The sequence below is a fragment of the Nelumbo nucifera genome, chromosome 6 (assembly GCF_055504915.1).
Source record: "Nelumbo nucifera cultivar China Antique chromosome 6, China Antique-T2T, whole genome shotgun sequence".
Classification (NCBI taxonomy): domain Eukaryota; kingdom Viridiplantae; phylum Streptophyta; class Magnoliopsida; order Proteales; family Nelumbonaceae; genus Nelumbo; species Nelumbo nucifera.
In genome coordinates, this window is record NC_142654.1 from 59,399,365 (window position 1) to 59,411,706 (window position 12,342).

The window sequence follows — 12,342 nt, forward strand, 5'->3', positions numbered from 1 at the left end:
CAGTTTGAGTCTTACTAAAGCACTCCTTATAGTCTGCATTCGACTTAATTAATCAACCTTGAATTAGATGACAGTGGAAAATGACAATTTCTCCCTAATGTCTATTTAAATAAATTTAATCAAAAAAATGAAAATGAAAATATCATCTTTATCTCTAATAAGATGTGAGCAACCACTTTATTTGATTCTATTTGGTCAATTTTGTTTTCTGTACAAAGAAGTGTCAGGAGTAATTTTTGAATAAACAATCATGGGGCCCATGCCCTCTAATATTTCCCATTCAGCTTAGGTGATCATATTACTATTTTCAGGTGGCAAACACAAACACTACTTAGTGAAAGGTTGATTAAATAAATAGGTTGCAAATTATAGGGGTGTTTTATCAAGATGACAATTACAAGTAAGGTTTTTAAAACCGAATCGGTCAATGAACCGTTTAGGGGTCCAGTCCCTGCGTTGAACAATCCAACTGTTCGAACCGAATGGATGGCCCATTCCGATAAAAAAATTAAAAAAAGAAAAATGGCCACAAATTACTGAATGGTTCAAACGCCCGGGTCAGCAGTTTGCTGACCAAATCAACAGTTTTTTGCCAAAATGACGGTTCTGGGATAAAATGGTGACTGGTTCTTGGTTTTTCCAATCTAACCGTCTGATTCAATCTGGTTTTGAAAACCATGATTATAAGGTAGGTTCAAGTGAATTTGTAAAACTATAGGGGTGCTCTACTAAATAATCCTTTTGAAAAAGCAAAATCATGCCAAATTAGTAGTTTCCAATGTATGCAAATGCAATCAAAGTTCAAAATTTCAACACAATGTACATCATTCTGATTACAGATGGTTGATATGCCTTCTTTTAAAGCTTTTCCCAAATCTGCCAGTTTTAAATATTAAATAGATTCCTTATAAAAATATTGAAGTAAAAAAATAAAAAAATGCTTTTTTATATTATGGAAATAGTCGGTGGGCATTTTTTTTGGAAGCCTGAATAGGCCCGATGCACATGTTTGTTCTTGAACCATGCATGCAATTAAAATATTAGAAATTTATTCTTAAGTTTTTATATTATTACAAGTTTTGATACTTCATTTGCTTTATCTTGAAGGAAGAAACGAAATAAAGGATACGGAAAGTACGGACAACTCACACTCTATTCATCAACGCCGGCCCATGAATTGGCATCTATTCCGAACTGGCACCTACCCCAACAGTACTTTGGGCCTACAAATTCTGGCCCTGGTCTGAACCGTCATTCTCCATAAAGGATAAAAGGATGAGCATATACTGTGATAAACAAAAGAGGTAATGAGGCATGAAGGTCCTTTACATTGCCTTCTTCGCTAGCTAGCTTTCCCTAAGTGGGAGAAGAATAAATGTATAAGAACATTTATTGGTGAAGGAGGGAGGATCCCAAAGGCCAAACAATTCTGCAACACGCAGAACCTTGTAAGAGAAACTTTTAATTACAGAACCACTAAGGTGGATAGCTTCATCTCCAATGTCGATCATTGTGTTTCTGAGGAAAGTAATAATAAATTATATCAGGAAGTTACAAACAAGAAAATCTATAATACCCTCTTCTTTATGAAAGAGTTGAAAGCCCCTAGTCCAAATGGACTTAATGTGCTATTTTTTTAAGAAATTTTGGACTTTTATTGGGGACTTGGTGTGTGAAACTATAAAGGCCTTCTTCCATTATGGGAAAATGAATTGGAACCTAAATAAAATATTTATCACCCTTATCCCTAAGTGTGAGAATTCTGAAGGAATGACAATTGTAAGCCCATTAGTCTATACAATGTGATCTACAAAATCATCTCAAAGATTTTAGTGAACCGTATCAAACCATTTCTAGATGATATAATATCCCTTTACTAGAGTGCCTTTGTGCCCAATAGGCAAATAATATATAAATATTATTTTAATTAAATAATAAATAATTATTTATTTCAAAACATATAATATTTTTGTTAATAGAAACTATTTTTATTTAATATTCTTTTTATTATTTATTATATTATCAAACAATCCATTTCTAAGGGTAAAATAGTAACCTTCACAATTTCAGATGTAGGAGAATTTCTCCAACTCAAATGATCTTATCTTTTTGGAACCTCTAAAAAATAAAAAATCATTTCTATTTCTTTTTAGATTTCAGACCCCAATAATATATTTTTTTAACTTCTCATATTTCAGATTTATCAAACACTACCTCTTTCAAAGTGAAGGGAATCTCAAGAAATATCACTTGGCATGAATAGCTCATGTAATGGCAAGTAAAGCCAGACTTTTAAACACTTTTGTTTCATATGCTAATCCCCCACCATCTACTTTGAGACCGGTGCGTCTTAAAAGGTGCAGAGGTTGCTCCTTTGATGAGATATGTCAAAGTCTCTACATGTAATCCTAGGGGTAGAAACTCTGATGATTAAGCTAACCTAAGCGTTTGAAGAGCCAAGGTGCCAAGATGAGCACATGTGCAAGAGTAAGAGATTGCATAAGAGAGAATACCTATTGTTCCTTGGCCTACCTTATAGGTGGAAGTTTGAATCTCCCCCGGTCTATGAAAGGATGAGGCTTCTGTTCAAGGCCATCATGTGTTAGACTTGATTGGGCCAATATATTTTATAGGGTAAATTGTTGAAACCTCTCTTGAAGTTTCTGGTTGTTTTTGAAACCTCCCCTGAAGTTTGGTAATTGCAATCATCTCCTTTGAACTTTTTGGCATAGTTGCAAGTAGACTCCTTATGTTAGTATCTTATGAAAAGAGTCATGAAAATGTCCAAAATACCTATGCATTTACTTTTCACCAAAATGTTTATTTTCCAAATTTTCTCTTTCATATGAATCGCTAGCCTAAGCCCTTCCAATCTTTTTTTTTTTGAAATTGATTTATTTTCTAAATTTTCCCTTGTAAATTTCTTTTGGTTCTTTATAAAATTTGTGTTGTTTTTTTTTTTGTAGAAGCCAACCTTAATAGTAACTTCATGGGTATTTTGGACATTTTCATGCCCATTGTTAGAGGATTATAACATAGGAGGTCTACTTGCAATTATGTAATAAGGTTCAGGGGAGGTAATTGCAATTATCAAACTTCATGGGAGGTTTCAGCAACATTCAAAAACTATAAAGGAGGTTTCAGCACTTTGCCATATTTTACAAAACCCCACCTATGATAAAGTATCCTCCCCTTGTATTGTGTCATATTCTCCATTGTTTGTAATAGTGGCAAAAAAACTATTTGAATCTATATACAGTGTTACATTTTCAACACGAAAAAAATTGGGTAAAATACAAAAACCTCCCCTGAAGTTTTTGACAATTATAAAAACCTTCTCTATAGTTTCATTTTAGCAAAAGCCTCCCCTGGATTTTTAAAGAAAACATCAACATTTACAAAATTACCCTGAAGCATCATTCAATTAATTTATAAAGTACCATATTTGCCCTCAATCTCCTTCACCGTGCCATGCTTGTCTTGTATCTCCAACACCATCTCAAGAACCTTCCCCTCCCTCCCGTGCTCCTACACCGCCCTCTACAGTAGCTCCTCCCCTCCCGTTCCTGCCCCACTTGATATAATCTTCTCTATCACCTCTTCCTCCGGGTACTCCCCTGTTACCGTGAAATATCGACAGCCCACCGTTTCTTTATACTCCACCATCACCTGATGCCTCAACTCTTGGAAGTCCATCAGCTCCTTTAGCTTCTTCTGCAGCCTGATGGTGACCGAAGTCCTTGTGCGGTCCACCGACGTCCCTTCTCTATATCTAGAGAGCCTCCTATCGGCAGCGTTGGTGTAGTCCATATCCTCGAGTTGAGACTTTATGCTTCTCACCTTTTAAGCACGGTCACAATATCGGCATTGGTCCGTGTGTGCAAGGCTTTTAGGGCCTCCGACTTGTGGAGGCACTTGTTCTCTTCGTTGGCTTGCTGCAATTGGCCAAGGATGTCTCTGATGAAACTAATCTCTTTCACCATCTTGGCCTTCTATGGTCTATTTGATTTTGCATCATCATCACTACCATCTCCAGGTCAACATTGCCAACTCCCAAATCTTTCATGGCTTCTTTCTTCAGATCCACATAGCTGAGGAAGGGTTTTGTTATCAAATCATTCATCTTGCTCTGTTTTCTCTATCTCAGTTGAAACTTGGAATCACAGAACTTTGGAAGAGAGAACGCTTCAGTTGCGAGAGTAGATTATGGCTATATGAGATGTTTTTCGATTTAAAGGACCCGATTTTGGAAATAATTTCCTTCCTAGAAGTGAAATCTATATACAAATGACTTATAGTGATGCATTTATACCGAAGAATGATTTGAAAACCTGTATATAGAAAATTTTGCGACTGAATATATACAACACACTGTGTGCTTTATGATTTGGAAACCCGTGTACAAAAAACTCATGAGAATGAGCCCTCATTCCCATTAGCTTCCTTGACTGGTAATGGTGGATGGTTGGCTATAGGAACCTCATATGAATGATCAATATCATCTTGTTCCCCACCATAAGTATCTTGCATCACCTTGGAGCTATCAATATGCTAGGCGGCTAGGCCAATGAATGGTGAACATTAATTAGTTTTATCCTGAAAACAACATTCCATTAGCACAAACAGCTGCTGGTTTGAAAATTTTTTATAAGAAAAATACTCTATATCATTCAACATGTCCATATCTCCAAAATACATTAAAATTTTATGCTTCAATAAATAGATTTTTTTTTCTAAGTCAAGTAGGGCAATAAACAGGAGAAACATAACTGAGCACAAAATTACAAATTCTTGGGAGATTGAAAGAGGAGGAAGAAATTGGCAAAGAAAGTTCAGGGAGAAAAGGAAAGAGTTGTGTTCCATTTGGGTTTGGATGAAAGATTAAAAGAGTTGTTGCTTTCCTCCTCTTTGGACGAAAGAATTCAGGGATAGAACAGAGGATAAAAGAGGTTGATGAGAGAGGTAAAGAGGATAACAGGTCGATAGGGGTATTTCAATAAAAATGTATGCAAACTAATTTGTAAAAGGGTAAAATGGGAATTTGGAACAAAATTGATGTACCGGTCTGACATTTTCCGTTTAGGTCATTGCTGGAAGGGAGGTTTTTGACAAATTCTTTAAAAATTCAGGGAGGGTTTTTACTAAAATGTAACTATAGGAGAGGTTTTTATGATTATAAAAAACGTTAGGTGAGGCTTTTGTATTTTACCTTAAAAAATTAGATAAATTTCTTAGACTACCCTTATGGCTTAATTAATTGACTAAGTATACCCATATTGTCTAAGCTACCCCTATTATTTTGAAAAATTACCAATTGTCGTTAAATATCGACAAAAAGGCTGAAATGTTTGTTTTGCCCTTAAGTTCAATTTATGTGTGAGCACCATTGCCTTCGTTTGTGATATTTATCGTTGCAATTTTCGAACGACGGTGCGATGGTGAAAAGAAAAAAGGCGGCAGAGGAGAAGAAGGTCGAGAAGGCCCCTATTACAAGTTTCCCAAGATCGGCGGAGAGAGATTGGAGATCTCCGAGCAGTTTCAGAACTTTTGAATCTCTCGTATATGCAAGAAAACCATATCTGAGATCTAAAATATACTCAAAATTGGGCATTGGCATCGCAACCAAGAACTGAAGAGGACATCAATGACCAGATGAGATTTCCACAACAACAAAGCTTCCTTTCTGCAAAAAGAGGGACAAAGCTGACGAAGAAGAATAAGGAAATAAAAGTCAAGCTTCTTTTCTCTTTCTTTTATGGCCGACGTCGAAGAGATTTCCGCCTCTCTCTATCTCTTTCTCTCTCACAATGGTTGTAGTCTCTCATCTCTCCCACTCAACTCCAGCATACACTTGATCGATTCTCAGTTTTGTTTTCTTTCCTCAAATTTTCCCCTCATTATTTCATCATTTTCAACCTCCCCAATTGTCACCGGCCCCCTTTTCTCAGTCGCCACTCAAATCCATTCCTCTTGGTTTTCGGTAAAACTCACACTCAGACGATGTTTCTACCGTCTGCCTCTCCACTGGTTTGTAAGACCCTACCTTCCTCCAGTTCGACTTTCACTACCTCCTTCTTGAGCCCAGGAAGGTTAACTTTGAAGACATGGGCTTCTAGGGTCTCTTTCCAATTGATGCGAGCATTGGCGAATGCTGCTGTCTCGATTGGGAATTGAGGTGTGGTAAGAGCACAGGTGAAAGGAAAATCCTAAAGAGGATCCCAAATGTCTAGAGAGAAGGGATCAAAAACGTTGCTTCATCAGCCACCAAAGATGCTTGGGATGATCGACATTGCTTCTGGGTTTTCGTTTGAAACGGATAAACAAGTAAGAGAGAAATGAAACGCTTGCTAGCCAAGTGCGGAAGCCTTTGAGTTTGATAATGCTGAAATAATGAGGAAGAAAGCCTCTAAGTGATACTGAGACGGAGAATCGTAGATGGATATGGAGAGGTTTTAGGGATGGTATTTTAGGAACAGAGGCCAAAGGGTATTTTTAGGAACGGAGGTATTTTAAGAATTTTTGACAAATATATCATTCACATAAAAAATTAACGAATAGGGGTATACTTATTCAAGAACATTAATTTAAGAAATTGACATAAAAAAATTAACAGACAATTCAGTTTCGCCATTGACGAGAGAAAGTAAATATTCGATATTTTGGTTTCCGATACAGTAACAATTGCTCTCTTTGTTCACTCCCCTGGCACTTGTATGCAATTACTTTACAAGAATGAATTTCTCATATTGTGCCAATTGGCACAGAACCTTGCTTATGAAAAAAGAAAAGAAAGAAACTGACAGTGAACCAACCAATACAGCATATATGAATTCTTACTAGGTGCTGTCTTGAACTTTTTGAACAGCAGAAAGCAATATCTCATCCCCAACGTGCAACCTTAATTGTTTTATGAACACATCTTTGGCCACCTTTCCAACCTAAAGAAATCACAATCAAACAAGTATTAAAACAGTTACTGATTCAAGAACATCTGGGAATATGTCTATGTTACCTTGTACAAATTGTATAAATCCTCCAATTCTTTAATTGTTATGGTGGAAAGGGAGCTCTTCATCTCAGAAAATAACCTCGTAAACGACATACTTGAAGCAGGTATCCTTCGTAATACTGATGACCCTCTGAATAATCCTGCTAAATCAAAATCGAAAAAGTTAAAACATGTTTCTACTTACTACAAGTATATAAATTTGTCTGTAAATTGAAGCCACAGAGAAAGAGCAATAGATGATGCACCTTCTGGACCTTCTGGACGATGAGAGGATTTATAGCTCACAATACACTCAGGGAGAATGTATCTATTCATGTGGGTACTCCATACTATATACCATTTAGGGTTCCTGAGATCATCTACGCCAGTGTCAAATTCTTCACTTGATGGATGGAATTGTCTTGATCCTGCCTCAATCTTTTCGACATTTCCCAGTATAACCCGACACAATACAACGTGCCTTTCTCCATCATTATCCGCCTCCGATACCAAAGCACTGTAATAAATCAAAGATTAATTTAATTATCAGTTAGGCAGTTACTAATTAATGGCAGCCATTAGGGTGAATTCCAGCCAAACTGAGCCAAATATTTGGCTTAGAGATTGAGCTTGAATTCCACTTGACTCAGAAGCTCAAATGGATAAAAGCTCAGGAGACGAGTTTCATTGGGTTCGAGTTCGGCTCTATTAGCAAACGAGTCTATATAAGATCAATTTAGATCAAGCCAAATTAAGATTTTCATGGATCTAGAATAGCTCGTAAAAAGATTGATTCATGTGGAATCTAGGAATGCATTGTTCGGTTAAAACTAAAAAAACAAACAAAAAATTTTGGTTTCATTTTTTTTTAGTTTTTGGTTATGTATAATGTATATTTTTAATATATAATGCATACATAATATCTATTGATGATGGACAATTTAGCCTGTTCAATGACATGATGACACGTGGAGCGATCCGTCGATTTGGCAACACTTCAGCATCCCTGGACACCTCAACAGTCCTAGTCACCTCGGGCCACTCAACCAAGACACTGGGGCCCAAGCAACTCGCCACACTCATCGACCTGTCGAGGTTCCACGTAGCCTCCTTCTAGAAGCGAGCCAGTTGTTTCTATCTCCTCGGGATCATGCCGCGTGCCAACGAACCTTATCTTCATCTTGCCTGAATCGAACGAACCTGGATAAGCCTTATCAACTTACTCATAATCCATCTTCAGGTGTAGAATTGACTCCAGGTTAGACAAGCCAGTGATCTCGAACACGCATCGTGAGGCCCACAACAACTCACCTATATAAAGGCTTCACCTCCAGCCTCACAAGGTGCGTGCGATTTAACTCTCACAATTTACTATTATTCTCAAGCAATCAACTCTCCATAATCTCCTTCGCTAACTTAAGCATCGGAGTGCTCACATCGGGTAAAGTACCCCGAGAGCTCTGATTTTCTTGCCTTGCAGTTCGACGTCCAAACTGCCTTCCAGTTAGGAGTGTAAACGGATCGAATTCGAATCGAATAAGGCAATATCAAAATTCGAATCCGATTAGAAAATCTGATATCCGAATTCGACTCGATATCGAACGGATATTGAAAATTAATATCCGAATTCAAATCCGATTAAATATTTGAATTCGATTTGCTTCAAATACAGTTTACACCCCTACTTTACTAGCATCATCATCTATAATATACATATTTATGAAATTTAGTTTTTAACTGAAAACCAAACCAAAATTTTAATTTCAATTTGGTTTTTTATTTAACATTTTGATTTATTCGATTGAATTTGTTCACCCTAGTAAAGTCTATGTAAACTTAATTTAAATCAAACTAAATTGTACTTTTCATGAACTTAATCGAATAACTTGTGTAAAAAACTTGATTCGTATCCATCCCTACCAGCCGTAGTTCAGTTTAATTATCAAACAAATTTATATAAATTCAAGTTATATAAGTTAGATTAACAAATCCTATATATGTTAGATTTAGATCAAGCCAAATTGAGATTTTTATGGACTGAGTTGGAATAGTTCGTACAAAGATTGATTCGTATTCACCTCCTTAATTTAGTCAATACTAATGGCTTGATTATCAGACAGGACTGTCGAGTCGAATCAAGTTCTTCGGGAACCGAATTCGAATTATTCGTAAAAAAGCTTATTCGTATCTACCCATTCAAGGAAAAAGAAAAAAAAAAAAAGGCGAGAAAGACGAGTAACTTAAAAGAAGGGGACAGGATTAATACCTTGTTTGGGGTGAATACGGGGGAGAAAGATAGATGCCGACCCCATAAGAGCCAAAACCACACAGCTTGTTTGGTAGCCCAAAACCATGCGCTACGATTCCTGCCACGCCTTTAGCTGATGTTCCATGCCATGCAAGCCTAACGTTGGATGTACCTCGAGCGACCTTTGTCATCTCCATCTGCTTGCGAAACACTTCCAAACGAGCACCTCCCGACGGACCCATGTGCAAACAGCGATAGATAGCAGTAATGGTGGCATCTGGATCGATTTTCTTCAACCCAGAGAGGAAAACCTTATTGATCAAAGAGTAATTCTCGTCTCCATCATCCAGGCGCTTTACGTTAGGCCATTTCGTTCGTTCCAAGATAGGAGGAAAACTAGAACGAACACGGCATCTTTTCGCTGTATCGAGTTGATCTGATGAGGAATTTTCATCGGACACTTGGTCGGCTGAAACCAATTCCAATTGATGTCTCTTCCTCTTACCAATCTTCGGGGACGTGGCCACGGGAGCCATAGTGTCAATTTCTTCGTCCACAGATAATTTGGGGAAGAAACATCTCCCATTAGCATCAATCCAAGCTATAGACCGTTGATTACCGGTTATCAAATTCAGCTGCGCCATCCTTAGGAAATCGAAGAGGAACCGACCGCCCTTGATTTCCACCTCGACCATTGGCCTGCCTTCCAAGAAGCCCAATCTCAGAATCTCAAATACCTCTGGGCAGAAATCGACCCAACGCCCCTTCTCGTAGAACATGAACCTAGAAGGAGCACTACTACGCTTAAAATTCGAGTAATTCTCTAGCAATGCTTGCGTAGAAGAAAACCCAGGTGCAATATCGGATTGTTCTTCAACTCTAATGCTACACGAACTCGAGTTTGAAAGAGCAACTGGATTTTCAATATCTAATCTTAGAACAACTTCCTTTTGTTGATGCCTCCTCTTCATTGAGCTCAAATCTATTCTGTTGTTACTCCTACCTGCAATCATAGAACCTAAATTAGCCTCATTAGTTTGTTCCTGCATCCTCGCTTTGCAAAACTCAGACGAAGTCGGTGGCGTCTCTCTCTCTCTTCTATCTCTCCGTATCAGACCGCTCCGTATGAGGAAAGCATCGCAATTGAGAAGAAACTGATTAAAACAACAAATAGGTAACACTATGCGTCAATGATCAGATATATTAACACCCGTCGGTCTTCAATTCATGTCGGTCTCTGACTCTTCAATTTATATAGATCAAGGCGACGGGCGGAAGACGGTTTCTTGGGCGCGAAGGTTCATTGAAGAAAGCACCCCAGTTCTGAAGAAATTTACATCTCACATGCTCTTCCCAAAAGACGATAATAACCATTTGACAATCGGGTTGGATGGGTCGGGTTTGGATTGGGACTTCGGATTATTTTCGGGTCAGATTCTCAAATGTTTATATGACTCTAAATATTCAGGTTAGGATTAGCCTATGAATCAATTTGGGTCATAAATATCTGAAATTTTAAAAAATAAAGAGAAAATATGTGAAAAATGCTAAAATGAAAGGATTTAATCTTAAAATTCTTAAAATAAAATAAAAAAACTTAAACATTTAACAATTCAAGAAATAAATAATAAATAGTAAAAATTAAAAAGTGGAAACTTCTAATAATACATAAATAATCTTAATTAGACTTGGCAACAGAATTAACGGATTGATCCATGACCTTCGCGGGTTGGGTCAATTTTTGTCAGATCTACATTCTTGATTATCGAATGGAAATTTTCAAAAGGATACTTTAGTCATTTTGTATAAGAAACAAAAAAGGACGAGGTCGTGCGTGGTCATCCCGCGGACCGGTGGACGTATAGAAGCAGTCGTACCGCGGACCGAGACAGCAATGAGGGTACAATAGTAATTGAAAAAGGAATGTAACCGACTAGGAGTTACGTGATCGATGACCAAATTGGAGGCTTGTTTGGATTAGGAAAGAAAGAGACTTACGAGTTAAGTTAGCGAGGGGGCATAAAAAAAGGTGGAGCTACACTACACGTGTGGGAATGTGGGATGGACGGGACTGGATTCCAATTTCCAACTCAGTTTAATTTGCTTTGGCTCAACGCAAACGTGGAATAGAATTGGGTGAGATTCAAAGGTGCTAGATTTTGAAGGTCAAAACTCCATCTTTTTGACTTTTTTCCCCGACATGCATTTATATATTTTAATCTAATTGGCATATCCAATTATTTTTCCTTTTTTATAATATAATATAAATATGGCATATAATGCATCTTTATTTTCCTTTTTTTAACAAAATAATCCCTTTCTTACGTGGCCGAATCATATTAAGTAAAGGAGGAGGATTAGTGATGGTAATGATGTTGTTGAGTTGGACTGATACACAAGTCAGAGGCCCCGAGGTTGTAATTGTGAGGGGGTTCGAAAGCTAGAGAGTGCGAAGAAGATCTCACCTTGGCCGACGTGTCCTTATATACCTGTTGGAGAGTGTTGTTGTGTTCTTTGCTTATAGAGCACATGTCACTTTCCGAGGTGATTACTAAATAGATCTATTCATTGGCTGGGTAGTTTGATGGGCCAACTGGCTCAGCCAATTCTAAGTCAGGCTTAAACATGAATCAAGGCCTATGAGTTCTGGTTCAGGCCCAAAACACCATTACCCGATTTTTTTTTGTTAGACTTAGGTTTTCTCAGAAAAAAACTTGGCCCAAGTTTTTTGCCTGGACCCAAGCCTGGGCTTCGGGCTTTATATGAAAGTCAGACTTGAACTTAAACTTAGATATGAGCCTATGAATGTATTTTGTTAATATAAAGACAAAGCCCAACCCGATCCATAAATAAATCTATTAGCAATTAAAGTTTAAGAGATGACCATCACATGTTCCACGTAAGAATTCAGGGGCGTGCTAACCTTAGTGGTATGGTTGGTTTAGTTTGGTGTTCACCACGGGTCCCCACTTTGTCTGTGGGTTGTGGCGTGCACTAATGTTAGCCTCCGGTGCGTACCCCGGTGCACCACATCACTGTTCCTCAACTCGTCTGAACTTTGGATAAGCGACCGTCTTCAATTCGGCCACGTGTCATTTCATTAAGC

At 37.7% G+C, this 12,342-nt stretch overlaps 1 protein-coding gene and 1 pseudogene across 4 annotated transcripts; both read right to left on the reverse strand.

Annotated features, from left to right (window-relative positions):
- Nucleotides 1-1,499: 1,499 nt before the first annotated feature.
- On the reverse strand, nt 1,500-10,473 carry LOC104604218 (putative inactive poly [ADP-ribose] polymerase SRO2). 4 transcript variants are annotated; one of them, XM_088890361.1, is made up of 5 exons: nt 9,255-10,473; nt 7,255-7,505; nt 7,013-7,152; nt 6,838-6,938; nt 1,500-1,518 (listed from the first exon to the last, which is right to left on the reverse strand). In XM_088890361.1, coding segments are annotated over exons 1-5 (1,524 nt in total). In that variant the 5' UTR covers nt 10,286-10,473; the 3' UTR covers nt 1,500-1,517. The 4 variants fall into 4 exon arrangements, with proteins under 4 accessions (XP_088746487.1, XP_088746486.1, XP_088746485.1 ...); XM_088890360.1 differs by lacking the exon at nt 1,500-1,518 and adding an exon at nt 4,451-4,596; XM_088890359.1 differs by lacking the exon at nt 1,500-1,518 and having other exon boundaries at nt 6,623-6,938; nt 9,255-10,472.
- LOC104604365 (syntaxin-111 pseudogene) lies at nt 2,158-4,176 on the reverse strand (annotated as a pseudogene).
- Nucleotides 10,474-12,342: the final 1,869 nt, after the last annotated feature.